A 20,620-nucleotide genomic window follows, 5' to 3' on the forward strand; every position below is an offset into this window, starting at 1 on the left:
TAAACTCCAACGAGTACAGACCCAGAGTCCTCAACCATTCCTCATACGACAAGCTCTTCATTCCAGGGATCGTTCTTGTGAACCTCCTCTGGACCCTTTCCAAGGCCAGCACATCCTTCCTTAGATATGGGGCCCAAAACTGCTCACAGTACTCCAAAGGGGGTCTGACCAGAGCCTTATACAGCCTCAGAAGTACATCCTTGCTCTTGTGTTCTAGCCCTCTCAACATGAATGCTAACATTGCATTTGCCTTCCTAACTGCCGACTGAACCTGCACGTTAACCTTAAGAGAATCTTGAACAATGACTCCCAAGTCATTTTGTGTTTCTGATTTCCTAAGCATTTTCCCATTTAGAAAATAGTCTATACCTCCAATCCTCCTTCCGAAGTGCATAACCTCACACTTTTCCACATTGTGTTCCACCTGCCACTTCTTTGCCCACTCTCCTAACCTGTCCAAGTCCTTCTGCAGCCCCCCTGCTTCCTCAATACTACCTGTCCCTCTACATATCTTTGTATCATCTGCAAACTTAGCAACAGTGCCTTCAGTTCCTTCCTCCAAATGGTTAATGTATATTTTGAAAATATACACTGACCCCTGAGGCACACCACTAGTCACCAGCTGCCATCCTGAAAAAGACCCATTTATCCCCACTCTCTGCCTTCTGCCAGTCAACCAATCCTCTATCCATGCCAGGGTCTTACCCTTAACACCATGGGCATTTAAGTTATTTAACAGTCTCCTATGCAGCACCTTTTCAAAGGCCCTCTGGAAATCTAAATAAATCACATCCATTGGTTCTCCTTTATCTAACTTCCTTGTTACCTCCTCAAAGAACTCTTAACAGATTTGTCAGACATGTCCTCCCTTTGACTCAGTCCTGCTTTATCATGCACTTCCAAGTACTCTGCGATCTCATCTTTAATAATGGACTCTAAAATCTTTCCAATGACCGAAGTCATCCACCTCTGCTCTTTCCCCAGTTGGGCCCTGTGCCCTCGAGTATACGAAGATGAAGACGGCCGATCACTTCTGGACGGATCCCTCGGCGGACGAGTTGGTCCAGAGGCACCGCATTCACAGCGCGCACTGTCGCCAAGATTCGCCCACCAAACGGCCAGCCCTGTGTGTGAGTTTGCTCTCATTTTCCTCCACCCCTTTCCCTGGGGACATGTGGGCCAGGCTGTCTGACCCCGAGCCTTTCATGAAGGGTTTTAATGCAAACGGGTGGGGAGCGGGCAAGGATCGAAGGCAGCAGCGGGTTTGGGGGGGTGGGGGGGGGGGGGGGGGGGAGGAGTACGTCAGAGGTAGTGGGTCAGTTAAGTCGAATTATTTTCACTTCTTCATCTTGGAGCTTGCGGTTGCCAGCTCTCCGGAACTGACCAGACATCTTCATGGAATTGAGTGAACCTTAATCTCCAGGACGTTGCCGTGAGCGATTCAGGGGGAAAGTCAAGGGGGACAGTAAATAAATTCAGAGGTTTTTTTTGTTGAACACCTCTATTTATGTTTTGTCAAATGCTTTTCAAAGAAGCAGGAGAGGTTATTTGATTGAGATTCAGAATCGACCGTTCAGGTGAGTGTGTTTGCTTTCCAATTGCCAAAGGAAGATGGGGCGCTGTCCAATAAACGCAAAATACTGCTGATGCTGGAATCTGAAACAAAAACAGAAAATGTTGGAAAATCTCAGCAGTTCTGACAGCATCTGTGGAGAGAGAATAGAGCCAATGTTTCGAGTCTAGATGACCCTTCGTCAGAGCTCTAGATGCATCAGCAGCCTTGTCTACCTTGTCCGGGGGGAGTCATTCCTCATTTGTGAGTTTAGCTATTATATGTCAGCAAGTTATTCGGGGAGGTGGGTGGGGTGAAGGGGGAGTTGGGAGTCGGGGTGGGGTTGGTGGAGCACATAAAACCCAACCCAATCCTGGCGATGCCTACCTCTGACTGGTATTCCAGCAAGGAGATCATTGGACTATAGTTGAGGGGGCTTGACAGGGTAGACACTGAGATGTTGCTTCCTCTGGCTGGGGAATCTGGAACGCGGGGGAACAGTTTCAGGATAAAGGGGTTGATTATTTAGCTCTAAGATGAAGTGAAATTTCTTCACCCAGAGGGTTTGTGAATCTTTGGAATTCTGTACTCCGGAGGGTCGTGGATTCCAGAATCAATCGTCCTGGTGAGTGTATTTGCTCTCCAATTGCCAAAGGAAGGTGGGGCACTGTGGAGATGGGCGTGTGAGCTGACCAATGGTGGGAGAGTGGACGTGGGGCAGCTTCAGGTCATGGAATGCGCCGTTGAGTATATTTAAGGTCGCGGTGCAGATTTTTGGTCTCTTAGGGAATGAAGGAATATGGGGAGCAGGAGGGGAAGTTAAGGTGTAACCATGATTGGTGGAGCAGGCGTGATGGGCCGTTTGGCCTACTCCTGCCCCTAGCTCTTACATTAACAGTCACCTGATCGAACACAACTTGAATATTGCTGAAGAGAGAGACATTTGCCGAGGATTTTGTTTTGCTATCATCAGGAAAAACACAGGAATGCCGAATTTCAAACAATCCTCACAATTAATCCTCCAAGAGAAATGGGTGCTGATTGGTTGTCAAGGTAACTCTGATTGGTCGAGGCATTGCGATGGACTCTTGTCAACCAACCAGCATCCTTTCAGCCTGCAATTTAAATTGTTGTGATGGTTTGAAATTTGGCATTCTTGTGTTTGTCCCTTTCAGTGCAAGGCCAAAGCTTTGGCAACATGCCCTTCAGCAATATTCAACTCCTGTTGTTTTTATCATTTTAAACCCAGGCTTGGTTTCACTTTATCTTTTTCTTTCCTTGTTCCTTCACCCCAGTTCGGTTCTGGCCGGGCATTCAGTTGACTGCTGCACTTGTCTCCAGGGCAGTGGAGACAGCGGCTCTGATTTTACTGGCATTCCTGCCTCGATTTTGGGGCGGGTGAGGTTCGCGGAATGGCATTCGCCATTGGCCTCAGGTGTGATCTTACAAGCCTCGGGCGGGCGTGCTGATAAAATTCCGGCCAGCGTTTCAAGAGCCATTCAGTGGCTGTGAAGAATTTTGGAAATGTCTTGACATCGGGGGCTGCTTTATAAATGCAAGTTAGCTCTGTAATTTTCAGAATGGCTCCTGCATGCGCAGCAATACCTCAGTGTGAACTGGTGCCATCAGGGTACGAAGGAAGTTAAAAAAGGGGCGGCACGGTGGCACAGTGGTTAGCACTGCTGCCTCTCAGCGCCAGGGACCCGGGTTCGATTCCGGACTCAGGAGACTGTCTGCGTGGAGTTTGCACATTCTCCCCGTGTCTGCGTGGGTTTCCTCCGGGTGCCCCGGTTTCCTCCCAAGATTGCGCAGGTTAGGTGGATTGGCCATGCTAAATTGCCCTTTTGTGTCCCAAGATATGTAAATTAAATGGATTAGTGGGGTAAATAGGTGGGTTTATGGTGAGGGCCTGGATAAGATGCTCTGTCAGAGAGTCAGTGCAGACTCGATGGACCGAATAGCTGTGCTGCAGGGAATCTGTGATTCTACGATGCAAGTACTGAATAGAGTGTCCTATTTTTGGACAGCTGGGTGCATGATGCTGATAAACTTATCACCAACCAATTTCCTCATGTGAAGACACACCGACACACCCGCCCCCTCAATCAGTGAGAGGCCTTCATCATTTGTTGCTGTCATTCGGAGAGAGTTGTCTGCTGTGGGTTCCAGCCAGTTAATTGAGCTCCATCACCAACTCCTCTCCTGATTTCCCTGACCTGATGACTGTTGCCTGTCAGCAATGTCCTGTTTCTCAGCAGCTAATGATCCAACAGAGCCGAATCCGTTCCTTATTAACACCATCATTGCAGCAAACTAATAGCTCGCCACCACTCCCCGAAGAGATGTTCCCCGAGACGCCAGTGATTTCCTGTCCTTATGACACCGGGGATGAGCTGATTTGCCGGCTGGAAAGGGAAATTTAACAGGGATCGCAGGACATTGTGATTAATCTTTTATTTAAAAAACATCCTTTCTCTCCCTCTCCCACCCATCTCCGCTTCAGTGGTGCGGCAGGACGGAGGGGAGGGTACAGAACCAGCCATTTCTCCGTAACTGGAAGCGTTTCTTTCCCTGCAGGAATTGAAAACATCAAGAGTTAATGGGATGGTGTTTTTTTGAGATTATGAAGGGTTACGATGAGGTGATGGGGGAGATCTTGTGGCCCAGTGTCTCTGCCCAGAGCCAGATTCTGGGTTCGAGGCCACCCCAGGCCTTGATGGCCACTGTAAGATGTGGTTCTTAAAGCGCCCAAACAGGTTGTTGATCAACCTGTACAGCTTCGAATGCACGCCAGCGGTAGGCAATAAGCGTGGGAGAGGTTCCTTTGCGGAAAAGGAAGTCGAAACCTCTGCCATCACTCACCACATCTGCAGTCTACAGCAAGGATGTAGAATTGTGTGTTGCCATGGCAACTTGGGACTCCTGGAGTGAACTAAAACCCAGCACCACAGTGGGGAGAGTCGCGATTGAGTGCCCCTGGTGCCGGGGATTAAGGCACAGGAATGTGCCACGGTGGCACAGTGGTTAGCACTGCTGCCTCACAGCGCCAGGGACCCAGGTTCAATTCCGGCCTCGGGTCACTGTGTGGAGTTTTCACGTTCTCCCCATGTCGGCATGGGTTTCCTCCGGGTACTCCGGTTTCCTCCCACAGTCCAAAGATGTGCGGGTTAGGTGAATTGGTCATGTTAAATTGCCTCTTAGTGTCAGGGGGTTAGCAGGGTAAATACATGGGCTTATGGGGATAGGACCTGGGTGGGATTGTTGTCAGCGCAAGCTCGATGGGCTGAATGGCCTCCCTCTGCACATAGGGATTCTATGATTCTATGTAAGTCGACCACAATAAAAATGGAAGAGCCTGTGAAGAAATAAAGGCCGGAATTCTCTGACTGTTCACGCTGGAGAATCCAGCCCAGAATGCCCTCTTCACATAGTGGGTGTTAGGAATTAGAATTCGCAGTTGGTGTGGAGTCTGTAAACTATTCTTGAAGGGAATGAAGTTTGAAAAAGAGGAATCGAGCAGAATATTTCTCAGTCTACTGAAGCACTGCCACAGAACTTGGCAGAATTAAAAGAAAATAGTTGGGCAGTAAGGGGAGGCAGGAAATGCTTCTTCCTGGCTCCAGTTCGAACCAAATCCAGATTATGCTTTGTATAATAGCAGGAAAAAAACATTGGAATGAGGATTTGTTAAAAACAGCCAAGTGCCCAGCAGAGAACTGGAGGGATAGTTGGATCAGCTAGGATGGGCTCAATGGCCATCCTCCTCAGTATTAATTACGACCTTCTCTCTGTGCGGTCCTGCGAGTACTAATTGCTCCGCTGTGATTTGTGCTTCTTTTCACCACCCGCTGTCACTCTCTGCGGCCCTTTCTTTCCAGATACAGAAGCGCCATTCGAGCGGCAGCATGGACGACCGGCTCACGCTTTCCGCCCGCGATTACGTCGAGTCCTTGCACCAGAATTCCCGAGCAACTTTACTATACGGCAAAAATAATGTCCTGGTTCAGCCAGTGAGTAGCTGCCTCGCGGCGTTTGTGTATTTCAATGTGTGAGCTGTGAGGACTGTGTAAGTGGCTCAGTGGGTAAGACTGAGTCAGAAGGGGTCCAAATCTTACACCAGGGACTTGAGCATCTACCCCAGTGCAGTACAAAGGGAGTGCGCTGCACTGTCGGAGTTGCTGCCTCTCAGGTGCGATGTTAAACCACAGCCCCGTCTGCCCTGTCAGTTAGATGTAAAGGAACCATTGTATCATCGGAAGGAAGCAGGGAAGCCCTCCCTGGAGTTGTGGCCAATGTTTATCTCCCAATGAACATCATTAAAACTGATTCCTAGTCATTATCGGGAGCTTGCTGTCCGCAAATTGGCTGCTAGTTTCCTACGAAGGGCGGTACAGTGGCACAGTGGTTAGCACTGCTGCCTCACAGCGCCAGACAATCCGGGTTCAATTCTGGCCTTGGGTCACCGTCTGTGTGGAGTTTGCACATTCTCCCCATGTCTGCCTGGGTTTCCTCCAAGTGCTCTGGTTTCCTCCCACAGTCCGAAAGATGTGTGGGCTAGGTGGATTGGCCATGCTAAATGTGTAAGGTGACAGGGATGGGTCAAAGGGGAGGGCCTGTGTGGGATGCTCTTTAGGAGAGTTGACACAGACTCGATGGGCTGAATGGCCTCTTTCTGCACTATAGGGATTCTATGGTTACTAGACTATCCACACTTCAAAAGTACATCATTGGTTGTAAAGTGCTTTGCAATGCCTTGTGATCACGAAACACTAAAACTTTCTATCAATAGACCATTGTCCATCCTATGAATCAGAACTCAAACTGTTTGAAATCTAATAATGAACTTGTCCAGGCTTGGAAAATTCTCACCCACGTTTTCGGAATGGATCTCACAAACTTGCCCTTTCCTTCTATGAGTGTTTCCCAGATGCGGGTAAATGACTAGTTGACGCTTTCGGATGTGTTCCGCTATGATTCATTCCGGAGATGTTGGCCGGGATTTTGCTGCCCCCCTCCTGTCCAGCGGGATAGTTCCGCGAAAGTAAACGGCAATTTAAATGTGGCCCGCTGCATCCACTGTTGGTGGGAGGGAGGAGAGTTGTGGAGAGACACGAGGCGGAGGGAAACACTTGGTGGGGAGAGACAGGAGGTGGTAGAGAGATATGGGTTAGGGGAGAGACATGAGGTGGTAGAGAGATATGGGTTAGGGGAGAGACAGGAGGTGGTAGAGAGATATGGTTTAGAGGAGAGACAGGAGGTGGTAGAGAGATATGGGTTAGGGGATAGACATGAGGTGGTAGAGAGATATGGGTTAGGGGAGAGACAGGAGGTGGTAGAGAGATATGGGTTAGAGGAGAGACAGGAGGTGGTAGAGAGATATGGGTTAGGGGAGAGACAGGAGGTGGTAGAGAGATATGGGTTAGGGGAGAGACAGGAGGTGGTAGAGAGATATGGGTTAGGGGAGAGACAGGAGGTGGTAGAGAGATATGGGTTAGAGGAGAGACAGGAGGTGGTAGAGAGATATGGGTTAGGGGATAGACATGAGGTGGTAGAGAGATATGGGTTAGGGGAGAGACATGAGGTGGTAGAGAGATATGGGTTAGGGGAGAGACAGGAGATGGTAGAGAGATATGGGTTAGGGGAGAGACAGGAGGTGGTAGAGAGATATGGGTTAGAGGAGAGACAGGAGGTGGTAGAGAGATATGGGTTAGAGGAGAGACAGGAGGTGGTAGAGAGATATGGGTTAGGGCAGAGACAGGAGGTGGTAGAGAGATATGGGTTAGGGGAGAGACAGGAGGTGGTAGAGAGATATGGGTTAGGGGAGAGACAGGAGGTGGTAGAGAGATATGGGTTAGGGGAGAGACAGGAGGTGGTAGAGAGATATGGGTTAGGGGAGAGACAGGAGGTGGTAGAGAGATATGGGTTAGAGGAGAGACAGGAGGTGGTAGAGAGATATGGGTTAGAGGAGAGACAGGAGGTGGTAGAGAGATATGGGTTAGGGGAGAGACAGGAGGTGGTAGAGAGATATGGGTTAGAGGAGAGACAGGAGGTGGTAGAGAGATATGGGTTAGGGGAGAGACAGGAGGTGGTAGAGAGATATGGGTTAGGGGAGAGACAGGAGGTGGTAGAGAGATATGGGTTAGGGGAGAGACAGGAGGTGGTAGAGAGATATGGGTTAGAGGAGAGACAGGAGGTGGTAGAGAGATATGGGTTAGGGGAGAGACAGGAGGTGGTAGAGAGATATGGGTTAGGGGAGAGACAGGAGGTGGTAGAGAGATATGGGTTAGGGGAGAGACAGGAGGTGGTAGAGAGATATGGGTTAGAGGAGAGACAGGAGGTGGTGGTGCTGTAAAATCCTGGCTGTTGACTTTCTCTGAACTCAAAATCTGATGACGGTCAGCACAGATTTCTCCTGAGTCACCCAGTGGTTATTGTGCGGGTGTAATCTCGGGAAAGCAGGCTGTTACACACCCACAATCCAGGTTTGGTTCATCCTGCATAGGCCACAGCCTGATCCCCCTTTCCTTTAACCGTCTATCTAACAATTATTAAACATTAATATGGTCTCAATCATGACCTCACATGGCACAACCTCAGGTAAAATAGGTTTTCTCCTGCTCCTTATCCTCAGCCTCTTCTGTTTAATCCTTTAACTCTGCTCCAGACCCCTCGATCACTCCAAACAGATTTTTTCTTCTTTCCTTTCTGTTTGTAGACCATAGGACATAAGACATAGGAGCAGAATTAGGCCACTCGGCCCATCGAGCCCATCGGTAGCATCTTAGTAAATCTTTTCTTGCACTCTTTCTAGTTTAATAATATTCTTTCTATAATAGGGTGATCAGAACTGCACACATTATTCCAAGTGTGGCCTTACCAATGTCTTGTACAACTTCAACAAGACGTCCCAACTCCTGTATTCACTGTTCTGACCGATGAAACCAAGCATGCCGAATGCCTTCTTCACTACTCTGTCCACCTGTGACTTCACTTTCAAGGAACATGTATCCCTAGATCTCTTTGTTCTGTAACTCTCCCCAATGCCCGACCATTAACTGAGTAAGTCCTGCCCTGGTTCAATCTATCAAAATGCATCACCTCGCATTTGTCTAAATTAAACTTCATCTGCCGTTCGTAATCCCACTGGCCCAATTGATCAAGATCCCGTTGCAATTGGAGATAACTTTCTTCACTGTCCACTGTGCCACCAATCTTGGTGTCATCTGCAAACTTACTAACCATGCCTCCTATATTCCCATCCAAATCATTAATATAAATGACAAATAACAGTGGACCCAGCACTGATCCCTGAGGCACACCGCTGGTCACAGGCCTCCAGTTTGAAAAATAACCCTCTACAACCACCCTCTAGTTTCTGTCAAGAAGCCAATTTTGTATCCATTTCGATACCTCACCCTGGATCCCGTGAGATTTAATCTTATGCAACAAACTACCATGCGGTACCTTGTCAAAGGCCTTGCTAAAGTCCATGTAGACAACATTATCTACACTGCCCTCATCTACCTTCTTGGTTACCACTTCAAAAAACTCAATCAAATTTGTGAGACATGATTTTCCACTCACAAAGCCACGCTGACTGTCCCTAATCAGTCCTTGCGTCTCTAAATGCCTGTAGATCCTGTCTCTCAAAATACCTTCCAACAACTTACCCACTACAGATGTGAGGCTCACTGGCCTGTAGTTCCCAGGCTTTCCCAGGGAGCGGGGGTGGGGGGGGGGATTCCAGGATTTTGACCCGGTGACAGTGGAGGAACGACGATATAGTTCCAAGTTAGGATGGTGCGTGGCTCTGAGGGGCATTTACAGGTGGTGGTGTTCTAATGGAGAGGGAAGTGGGATGCACGTGTGAAAGGATAGTTCCGATTGCCATTGTTAAAGCTGAGTGTAGTGAATGTGCAGAGTAACTCGCAGGGAGAGGCGGTGGGGGGTTATTCTATCCCCAAATTCAAGGGGGAGCAGGCTAAGTCCCTGGAGAAACACCTGATGGAAACGCTTGAGAATTATCATGGCTTATGATACCTCCTGGGCGCAAGGACTGAGGGACTGTAGCATTCTTCGGCAGCACTGATCTTCCCTAGTTTGCAATAGCAGAGCTCCAGAGAGCATTGTTCCTTGAGATGCAGCATGTGTAACACTCACTCTAGTCCCCCGTCAATCCGGCGCAGTGATTCACTACGTTATTAAATTCTGTCCTGTCCTCAGAAAGACGACATGGAACACATCCCAGGGTACCTTTCACTCCATCAGACAGGAGACACCATGACGTTAAAATGGACGCCCAACCAGCTGATGAACGGCTCTGTGGGAGACTTGGACTACGAGAAAAGGTAACTCATTTACATCAGTGCTGGAACCTTCTGTGGGGCGGCCTTTACTAATTTTGACAAGGCACGAATCTTAAAAATGTGAATTCATCCAAATTAAGCACAACTGACCTTTACTGAGAATCGCTGCGAGGCCTGGACATTGTCTGCTGTGTGCTTTCATTCAGGCCTGGCTAAAGCTTCTGTCATGAAGTGTATCCCTGGCACGCTGACCTCCTGGCAGTGGGAAATGCATCACCCAGTACGATAACTGAGCCATGCAATTAAGCAAAGTCCTGATTCATGCTGAGTTCATTGGTACTGGATTTTGATTTGATTTGATTTATTATTGTCACGTGTTAGTATGCAGTGAAAAGTATTGTTTCTTGTGCGCTGTACTGATAAAGCATACTCTACATAGAGAAGGAAAGGAGTGAGTGCAGAATGCAGTGTCACAGTCATAGCTCAGGTGTAGAGAAAGGTCATCTTAATGCGAGGTAGATCCATTCAAAAGTCTGACCAGCAGCAGGGAAGAAACTGTCCTTGAGTTGGTTGGTATGTGACCTCAAACTTTTGTATCTTTTTCCTGACGGAAGAACATGGAAGAGAGAATGTCCGGGGTGCGGGGTCCTTGATTATGCTGGCTGCTTTTCCGAGGCAGCGGGAAGTATAGACAGAATCAATGGATGGGAAGTTAGTTTGAGTGATGGTCTGGGCTACATTCATGATCTTTTGTAGTTTTTTGTGGTCTTGGACAGAGCAGGAGCCACATCAAGCTGTGATACAGCCAGAAAGAATGCTTTCTATAGTGCATCTGTAAAAGTTGGTGAGAGTCGTAGCTGACATGCCAAATTTCCTTAGTCTTCTGAGAAAGTAGAGGCGTTGGTGGGCTTTCTTAAGTATAGTGTCAGCATGGGGGGGGACCAGGACAGGTTGTTGGTGATCTGGACACCTAAAAATTTGGAGCTCTCGACCATTTCGACTTTGTCACCGTTGATCTAGACAGGGGAATGTCCTCCACGACGCTTCCTGGAGGTGGGGGGGGGGGGGTGGGTGGAGCCAAATCTCTGCCCATCAGCTTGTGTGGGCAGTGGGTATGTCAGCTAAAGGCAGGACTGGGCTTCGGTGTGATGCCTACTAGGGTCAAAGAGCCTGCCTCAGACTCTCAAGGAGGGGGGAATGGCCGTGAAGATAGTGTACAGGGAGCAGCGGGTAACTGGAGGGAACGCCTCAGCAAAAATCAGAAGGGGCAGCGAGAACAAGCAAGAGGAAGTGGTGATCATCGGCACAGGATGTTTCTTCAGAAGGAACTCTTCAAATGCAGACAATAAAAATATAACAAAACTTATAAGTCAAAGAAAGGGTTTAATAAAGAAACTTCATTACTCCAAACTTGAGGTCTCGCCCTGGGCCAATCCAGGCTCCACACAATTCACAACAGGTTCTTATTTATAGTGAGTCAGCTGATCATCACATCATTCTGTAATTGGTTCCATGGTTTACTGGGTCAGCTGACCCTTACAGCTTGTTACCATTGGTCACATTACATCCAATACAAAGTTGTCACCGGTTGCATTCTAACACAGGACACAGCATTGAAATTTACTTCAACTTTGATACAGCGCGTTTTCTTTTGAAGGGTTGCTTTTTGTGTGCAGGAAGGCATGGCGACGTTTGTGATGTGTTATAACGTGATTTTCTCTTTTCTTTCCCGTTGTGAACTTATTGCCTCCTTCTTTCTTCATTTCAAATCCCGCCAATCACCTGGGGCTAATGCTGGTGCCAATGGCTGCCCCACTCTTTCTGATGCTCTGTTTGTTGGCTCTTTCTGTGCTGTCTGCACTGCTTGCCCCTGTCAAATGTGATCACCCCGTCCTGTGGTTTCTCCCTGCCGAGTTCACTCCCAGCTCCGATTCCCAGAAATCCGTCCGGCCGCAGGGGAAGAGGAGTGGAATTTTCCGGTAAGTTCTGGCTCCCCTCACCCCCTCCCCTCCGCCCCCGGGGACAGTGTTCAGTGGACAAAGTCATTCCTGTCCTGGAGCTACCAACCAAAAGGCGCACTCAAGTGTTCATCACTACAGCCAATAAACTGTTCCCTTCTTCCCCTGACACTGATCCGTGCAGAGGTGGAGAATCCATGGTTAACTATCTCCGGTAAGGGGCTACAGCACTCCTCCTGTGAACGTTGTTCAGTGAAGGATCTACTGTGGGCTGGGGGGGGGGGGGGGGGGGGGGACTTCTGTACCTCTTGGCTATCTGAAAGAGGGACAGCCAATCAATGATCACGCTTCTGATCACAAAGTTACTAACTTTGGTGGAAGGAACATATGTGCTTGACTGCACTGCCACCCCGATTTGACAACCTTTGGGCAGCTCCCCTGGGTCCCACACGACACCCAGGGTCCCCCCTGGGTTACAAGATCCCTGCAAACGATGTGCCAATGTCAATCAACAGCCAGGAGGAATTTCTTCAGCCAGAGGGTGGTGAATCTGTGGAACTCATTGCCACAGAGCGCTGTGGAGGCCGGGTCAAGGTAGATAGGTTCTTGATCAATCAGGGGATGAGTGGTTATGGGGAGAAGGCGGGGGAATGGGGATGAGAATCATATCAGCCATGATTGAATGGCGGAGCAGACTCGATGGGCTGAATGACCTAATTCTGCTCCTATGTCTTATGGCCACAGCAGATGTACGGGAGGGAAGCGAAGAAAAGAAATATATTAAAAGGGTCCGGGTTCAATGAAGGCTCCATTATCACCAATGAGATTGGGCCCTGGATTGCCCCATTAACACTCCTGAGCGCAGAGATACAGCACTTCCTGGTGATTTAGTAACACGTGTTCACACAGCTATTTGAAAATCAACAGTTTGCGGGGGAGTGGCGAGATTTGATTGAAGAGGCAGAGATTTCATTGTTAGCGTCAGAGACTGAGCTCTGATAGGGTTAGCACAGAAATGCTTATCTTTTACAGTCATCTTGGATTTAACTTGGGAGCGCCATTCATGTGTAAAGTTTGCATGTGTTATATAAATAATGTTCCTGAGATGTGGGTCACCCTGGTGAGGCGGTATTTATTGTCTATCGCTACTATGGGACCACATGATTGATTCTTAAGGTAGGTTATTCAGGCTACTTGGAGCTCTCTACCCTGAAAAATGAGTTGGCTTTTCACAACAAGCCAGCAGTTTCCACAAACATTATCCAGCGCTACCCACAAATTGACAGATTTCTCAAATCAAGTTTCACAACTTGTCCCGATGTCGTTTGTTTCTCTAGTTCCACAGCCAACAGTCTACCAGCGCCAATCTGGAGTTAGTCACCTCATCCAATGATAAGATGTCCAGGACTGTTTTGGACGGCACGGTGGCACAGTGGTTAGCACTGCTGCCTCACAGCGCCAGGGACCTGCGTTCGATTCCCAGCTTGGGTCACTGTCTGTGCGGAGTCTGCACGTTCTCCCTGTGTCTGCGTGGGTTTCCTCCGGGCACTCTGGTTTCCTCCCACAGTATGAAAGACGTGCTGGTTAGGTGCATTGGTCATGCTAAATTCTCCCTCAGTGTACCCGAACAGGCACCAGAGTGTGACGGCTGGGGGATTTTCACAGTAACTTCAATGCAGTGTTAATGTAAGCCTACTTGTGACGAATAAATAAACTTAACTTTACATTTCTGCATGGTGCCCTATGCCCCCCATCATTGCCTGAGACAGATGCACAACACAGTCTAGCCAGCCAGAGATGACAGTAACAACGTCACATGTCTCATTAACCAGACTCTACAAACTGCCTGGAGCACGGAAGGACTTTGAGCTCATCCTTGAGATCAGCCATGTCCAATGTAGCTACAGAGAGTAACTTATCCAGACATGACTCACACTGGCAATTCCCCTAGTGTTTGTCACTCACTTATTACTAATAATAGGAGAGGCAGTCTTTCAGGATGGAACATCAGGCAGGTAAAATGCTTCCTCAGTTCTCTATCTGAAGGCAGGTCCTTTGTGATTATCAGCCTGCCCATGGCAAAGGACTACGGTATTTTACTGTGGGTCGGGTGAGGAGTTGGGCCCAAAATCTACCCCCAGCTGAAGCGGGTACTGAACCCAATGCTGTTGGCATTGATCTGACCAGTGGCTGGCTGTCCAGCCAACTGAGCCAACCAGCTCTCAGCGCGTAAACAACGGGGAACTCATTCACTGGGCAGGATTTTCCAGCCACACTCGCCCCGAAAACGGAAAAACCCGCCCAAGGTCAACGGACCTTTTCATGGTCCGCCCCTCGTCCACTACAATTCCCGTGGCGGACGGAATGGGAAAATTCACCCCAGTGAGTTTGTTTTCCCAGGAGTCTAAGTTCAGTTTCCCCAGATGTCAGCAGAGGAAAGCCAATGGAAAATGGAGGAAGGACAGGCAATGAAACGAAAGCTGTAAAGTTTGTTTATTAATGTCACAAATAGGTTTACATTCACACTGCAATGAAGTTATTGTAAAAATCCCTGAGTCGCCACACTCCGGCGCCTGTTCGGGTACACTGAGGGAGAATTTAGCATGGCCAATTCACCCTAACCAGCACGTCATTTGAACTGTGGGAGGAAACTGTGGGGCAGCACGGTAACACAGCAGTTAGCACTGCTGCTTCACAGCGCCAGGGACCCAGGTTCGATTCCCGGCTTGGGTCACTGTCTGTGTGGAGTTTGCATGTTCTCCCCGTGTCTGCGTGGGTTTCCTCCGGGCGCTCCGGTTTCCTCCCACAATTTGAAAGACGTGCTGGTTAGGTGCATTGGCCCGAACAGGTGCGGAGTGTGGTGAATAGGGGAATTTCACAGTAACTTCATTGCAGTGTTAATGTAAGCCTTACTTGTGACAAATAAATAAACTTTATTTTACTTTACTGGAGCGCCCAAAGGAAACCCACACAGACACGGGGAGAACGTGCAGACTCCGCACAGACAGTGACTCAAGCCGGGAATCGAACCCGGATCCCTGGCGCTGTGAGGCAGCAGTGCTAGCCACTGTGCTACTGTGCTGCCCCAATGTTGTCAACATTAAGAGCATTCAAATGGTTATTGGATAAACATATGGATGACATTGCAATAGTGTAGATTAGAGGGGCTTTAGATTGGTTTCACTGGTCGGCGCAACATCGCGGGCCGAAGGGCCTGTACTGCGCTGTAATGTTCTATGTCAGGTCATTGGAAGGGGTCTGGTGAATGGGAGTTCTGTGCCTGATTCCGGCACACCTTTATCAACCAGCTGCATATCTGCGCATTGAGCGTTGGTGTCTGTGACTGTCTGCGGATATGGGGAATGTTATCTGTCCCAGCCGCAGGAAACCAGCAAAATGTCAGTGTGTAATTGGATGTGATTTGATCTTGTTTTCCAGTATATATTGGGACTATGCCATGACCATCCGTTTGGAGGAGATCGTTTACCTGCACTGCCATCAACAGAGTAAGAAGGAAAGAATTTCCTGTCTGCATTTTGTATTCTAAGGTTGTATTTCTGTAGGATGACAGCTGCCTTAACAATTTGTGCTGCCCTTGCGCACTCCTCCCCCTCCCTGGTCTACACCCTGAGGGTGTTTTTCGAATCCACTTTTGAGTGACGGGGCTGGCATTCACTGCCTGTCTCAATCGCCCTGTGATTTTCCAGCCCCGCCGCAGCGCCATGAAGAGTCAGCCCCATTTGTACAGAACCAGATTCACAAAAAGGAGCAGAAAGGCCCAAGATTTCATTACCTGAAGGACGTTAACACAACACTCTGACATCCTGCCGTGATCACTTTTACTGCCAACAACTTTTTAAATTTAATTTCATTTGTTTTCAGATTGTTGAAAACTGAATTCAAATTCTTTAATTGCCCTCATGGGACTCGAACACGCGTTCGTTGTGTTACTAGGCCAGTAACATAACCATTGCACTCAGTATGACAATACATAGAAACCACAAGCAGGAGGAGGCTATTCGGCCCTTCAGGCCTGCTCCCCCATTCACTTTGATCATGGCTGATCACCGAATTCAATACCCCTTCCCCCCCATATCCCTTGATCCCTTTAGCCCCAAGAGCTATATCTAATTTCTTCTTAAATCAACAACATTTTGGCCTCAACTACTTTCTGTGGTAGTGAATTCCACACATTCACTACTCTCTGGGTGAAGAAATTTCTCCTCACCTCAGTTCTAAAAGGTTTACCACTTATCCTCAAATAATGACCTCTAGTTCTGGACTCCCCCACCATTGGGAACATTCTTTCAGAATCTACCCTGTCTAACCCTGTTAGAATTTTATAGGTTTCTATGAGATCCCCTCTCAATCTGTAAACTCCAGTGAATATAATCCTAATCGACTCTCCTCATATGACGGACCTGCCATCCCAGGAATCAGCCTGGTAAAACTTCACTGTATTCCCTCTGCAGCAAGGACATCCTTCCTTAGATAAAGACACCAAACCTGCACACAATACTCCAGGTGTGGCCACACCAACGGCCTGTACAATTGCAATAAAACGTCCCTTTTCCTATACTCAAATCCTCTCGCTAAGGCCAGCATACCATTTGCCTTCTTTACTGCCTCCTGTATCTGCGCACTTATTTTCAGCGACTGATACACAAGGACTCCAAGGTCTCATTGAGTATACACCTCTCTCAATTTACACCCATTCAAATAATAATCTGCCTTCCTACTATTGTTACCAAAATGGATTACTTCACATTTATCCACATTATACTGCATCTGCCATGCACATACCCACACACTCAGCCTGTCTAAATCACGCTGAAGCATCTCTGCATCCTCCTCACAGCTCATCCTCCCACCCAACTTTGTGTCATCTGCAAATTTGGAGATAATACATTCAGTGCCCGTGTCCAAATCATTAATATATAGTGTGAACAGTTTGGGTCCTAGCACAGACCCCTGCAGAAGCCCAATAGTCACTGCCTGCCAATCGGAAAAAGAAACAATGGCAGTTTTGCTGGATGGCTTCCCAACCTCTTGAACGTGAATTTAGCACCATAGGTCTGGTACAGCAGAGAAGTGGACCATTCAGCCCATCTTCTCCATGTTGATCCAAAGACACTCAGGTGCCATTTCTAATCAAATCTTCCTGCTGTAGAACTGTACAATCAGGCTGCAGAGAAGAAGGCCACTCGGCCCATCGTGCCTGTGCCTAGCAAACCACCCAAGTCCTCGGCAGATTTTTTTGCCTCCTCAGATTATTTATCCAGTTCCCTTTTGAGTGTTAATATGCTTCCACCAGCCTTTGAGCCAGTGCGTTATTCATCAAAGGCCCACCTTCTCAAACTTGCCCCTCACCTGAGGGTGATCCTTAGGTTAAATCGCCACAGTCAGCTCTCCTCCTCAAAGGGCCATGCAGGCTATGGTCATCTGGGACCTTGGCGACCTCACCGTCTACATCACCACTCACCAGTTTGTTGGATTGCAACATGCAGAATGGCGTGGCATAGGTTACTGCTCTCCCACGCTGCCCCGCGTTAATCTCCACACCAGGAATACCTTAGGAGAGAGCGCCAACCCAGAGATCTGCCTACAATGTCCTTGCCAATTATCTTAACCAGGGGTGGGTTTATCGGAAAGGAAATGGCTAGACTGAAGAGAGAGCAAGAGGAATTCACTGGGGGAAAAAATGGAGTCTTGGCCTTATAAAGAAAAGAACCAGAAGAAAGAGGCAGGGCGCGATTTTCCAGTCGCACTCGTCCTGAGGCCGGAAAAGCTCTCCTGAGGTTAATGGACCTTTGCATGGTCCGTGTCCCGCCTGCTACCATTCCCATGGTGGGCAGGACGGGAAAATTAAGTGAACAGACTTTGCAATAGTTGAGAGTTTGTTTTTGTTTATTAAGGTTTCCTGTGGGGTTGTTTTTTGGTATTGGAACTAAAATTGCACACTTTTCTGTCACTGAGCTGCACAATCCTCGGGTATAATCCCTGGGCATTTCCTGTCGTATCTCCCCTTCTTTATCTAAGCAGCTGTCTAGCTCCTGTTCTCCCGTTAATGGATGTGTTCTCATCTTCCTGTGTGCTCACAGTTGACAGTGGCGGAACAGTGGTCCTGGTGAGTCAGGATGGAATCCAGAGGCCCCCGCTCCGCTTTCCAAAGGGGGGACACCTGCTGGCTTTCCTGTCGTGTCTGGAGAATGGCCTCCTGCCCCGCGGACAACTGGATCCTCCTTTGTGGTCACAGCGAGGGAAGGTACAGAAACATGCCTCATGAATAAGGTCACCACCATACCCTTAAAGGGCAACTTGATCCTTTCTTCAGAATGCTCTCAGAATTATGTAAACCACATCTGACCCACTCACTCCCCGCTGTGCCCTGCAGAATTCCAGTCTTTAGTTTTCAATCAGTGCCTTTTTTAAATCCATTTTTACGGGATCTGGGCATCACTAGCGGGCCAGCAATTATTGCCCATCCCTAACTGCCCTCCATTTCAGAGGGCATTTGAGAGTCAACCACATTGCTGTGGCTCTGCAGTCACATGTAGGCCAGACCAGGTAAAGACGGCAGATTTCCTTCCCTAAAGGACATTAGTGAACCAGATGGGTTTTTCCGACAATCGGCAATGGTTTCATGGTCATCAGTAGATTCTTAATTCCAGAATTTTATTGGCAAATTTCACCATCTGCTGTGGTGGAATTCGAACCCAGGTCCTCAGAGAGGTCTCTGCGTCTCTGGGGGAGGCGATGGCCTAGTGCTATACTCACGAGGCTATTAGTCCAGAAACTCAGCTAATGTTCTGGGGGACTCAGGTACGAATCGCGCCACCGCAGATAGTGGAATTTGAAAGCTGGAATTAAGAATCTACTGATGACCATGAAACCCTTGTCAATTGTTGGAAAAACCCATCTGGTTCACTCATGTCTTTTAGGGAAGGAAATCCAAAGATGTGTGGGTTAGGTTGATTGGCCATGCTAAATTGACCCTAGTGACAGGGGGGATAAGCAGGGTAAATATGTGGGATTACGGGAATAGGGTCTGAGTGGTATTGTCGTCGGTGCAGACTCGATGGGCCAAATGGCCTCCTGCACTGTAGGATTCTATGATTCTATGTCCTTTAAGGAAGGAATTCTACTGTCCTTACCTGGTCTGGCCTGGCCTACATGTGACTCCAGAGCCACAGCAATGTGGTTGACTCTCAACTGCCCTCGGGCAACTCGGGATGGGCAATAAATGCTGGCCTAGCCAGCGACGCCTATGTCCCACAAATGAATAATTAAAAACTCCAGTGATAATTCTACTGTGCTGCCGCCACTGCTGATTGTAATGTCAGGCTGACACTACAGCAGTCGAATGATGCTCCCATGTTGTGCTCTATAACAGTAGCAGGCTTTTAGAAACAGCCATTGTTGATTGGCAATCTCATTTCTGTCATGAGAAAGTGGGACGGAAATAATTCACACAATCTGTTCCCCCGGGGTGACTGCGTCATAGTCTGAGCAGAACTAATGGGCAGTAAATCCACAATCGTGTTGTGAGGATTTGCTGCTCTGGGAAATGGTAAAATGGTACTGGATTTGTCAGGGATGAGCTAGTGAATCTCGGGGCAGAGGCATTGTAGAAATGGCCCTTAATTTGCAGCTAAATCTGCTGAAAGCGAGTGGAGGTGCTTGCTCCAGACACTGGGATGTCTGACACCGGATGTGGCTTCATTCCCTTCCCCTTGAAAGGGATTTGAACCCGTGTCCTCATAGCACTCGGCTGGATCGCTGGGTTATTAGCTCAGTGACATTACCTCTCCGCCACAGTCACCAGCCCCCCTCTTGCTACAGGAAGCGGTCGAGTCAGATAGTTTCTTTTGAAAGGTATCTACTCCAGGTCCATAGGGGAAAGAAGAATAGAAGGAGATGGAAAAGGAGGAGACTCGAAGTGGAGCATTAAGACCAGCACAGAGGATCTGGGCCGAATGGCCTGTTTCCGTGCTGTAGGTCCGATGTAATCCTTTGTATATCCCGTCACCTTGTATCTACCGGCCCATTCCCCATACACTTCCCGGCCCTCGCGAGTCATTGATGAGGTTGAGACTGAAATTGTTCATCTGCCTCTAGGGTAAGGTTTTCCCGAAGCTGCGAAAACGAAGCCCCCCGGGATCTGCGGAATCCAGCTCGGACAAGGAGGACGAAGAGGCGACGGACTACGTTTTCCGAATAATCTTCCCGGGCACTAACTCTGAGTTTGGTATGTATCTGATCGAGCTGCTGACACAAGCCAGTCAGTGCTGCCTGGTGAGGTACCAGGATGCAGAGTGTTACAAATGGATGGTGTTTGCTTGTTTATCCGTGAGTGTTATGACGCGGAGGTGATTTTTCCTTCTGCATTTTGGAACCCCCAAAGGGATACCTCACCTTGTAATCTTAAACAAAGTGCTACTGATCTTGGTAAATTAAAGCAGGAACTGACATTCTCTAACATGAACAATTATCAGGTCTTTGTTTTAAAACTGGTGACAACCTTATTAAACAATTAACAAACCGAATAAAATCCCAATAGAATGCTGTTCAAATATTACAAGACTCATTCAGGAATAATAAAATAAATCCTTATAGAATATAGTCACTCTCAAATAATATAATACCAGGTGTCTGTTGGAAGTGTGAACTTTCTTCTGATGCTTCTGTCTGGAGTTGGTATATCTTTCTCTTTAGGTGGTGATTTTCTGAAGATGTATCACTGCAGGATTCGATATGAGAGCCTCACCTCCCCTCCTTCCCACCAAAGAGGTGGCAAGCTTACT

General features: G+C 48.2%; 1 protein-coding gene across 1 annotated transcript in view; it reads left to right on the plus strand.

The window, feature by feature from the left end:
* Window positions 1–20,620, plus strand: part of sgsm1a (small G protein signaling modulator 1a) — a 130,284-nt gene that overhangs the window by 51,046 nt on the left and 58,618 nt on the right. The window contains exons 6-11 of the mRNA XM_078226108.1: window positions 985–1,130; window positions 5,431–5,562; window positions 9,776–9,900; window positions 15,255–15,322; window positions 17,918–18,081; window positions 19,935–20,064. Of these exons, the coding sequence (XP_078082234.1) occupies window positions 985–1,130; window positions 5,431–5,562; window positions 9,776–9,900; window positions 15,255–15,322; window positions 17,918–18,081; window positions 19,935–20,064 (765 nt within the window). The remainder of the gene's footprint in view (window positions 1–984; window positions 1,131–5,430; window positions 5,563–9,775; window positions 9,901–15,254; window positions 15,323–17,917; window positions 18,082–19,934; window positions 20,065–20,620) is intronic.

The sequence above is a fragment of the Mustelus asterias genome, chromosome 13, assembly GCF_964213995.1.
Source record: "Mustelus asterias chromosome 13, sMusAst1.hap1.1, whole genome shotgun sequence".
Taxonomy (NCBI): Eukaryota; Metazoa; Chordata; class Chondrichthyes; order Carcharhiniformes; family Triakidae; genus Mustelus; species Mustelus asterias.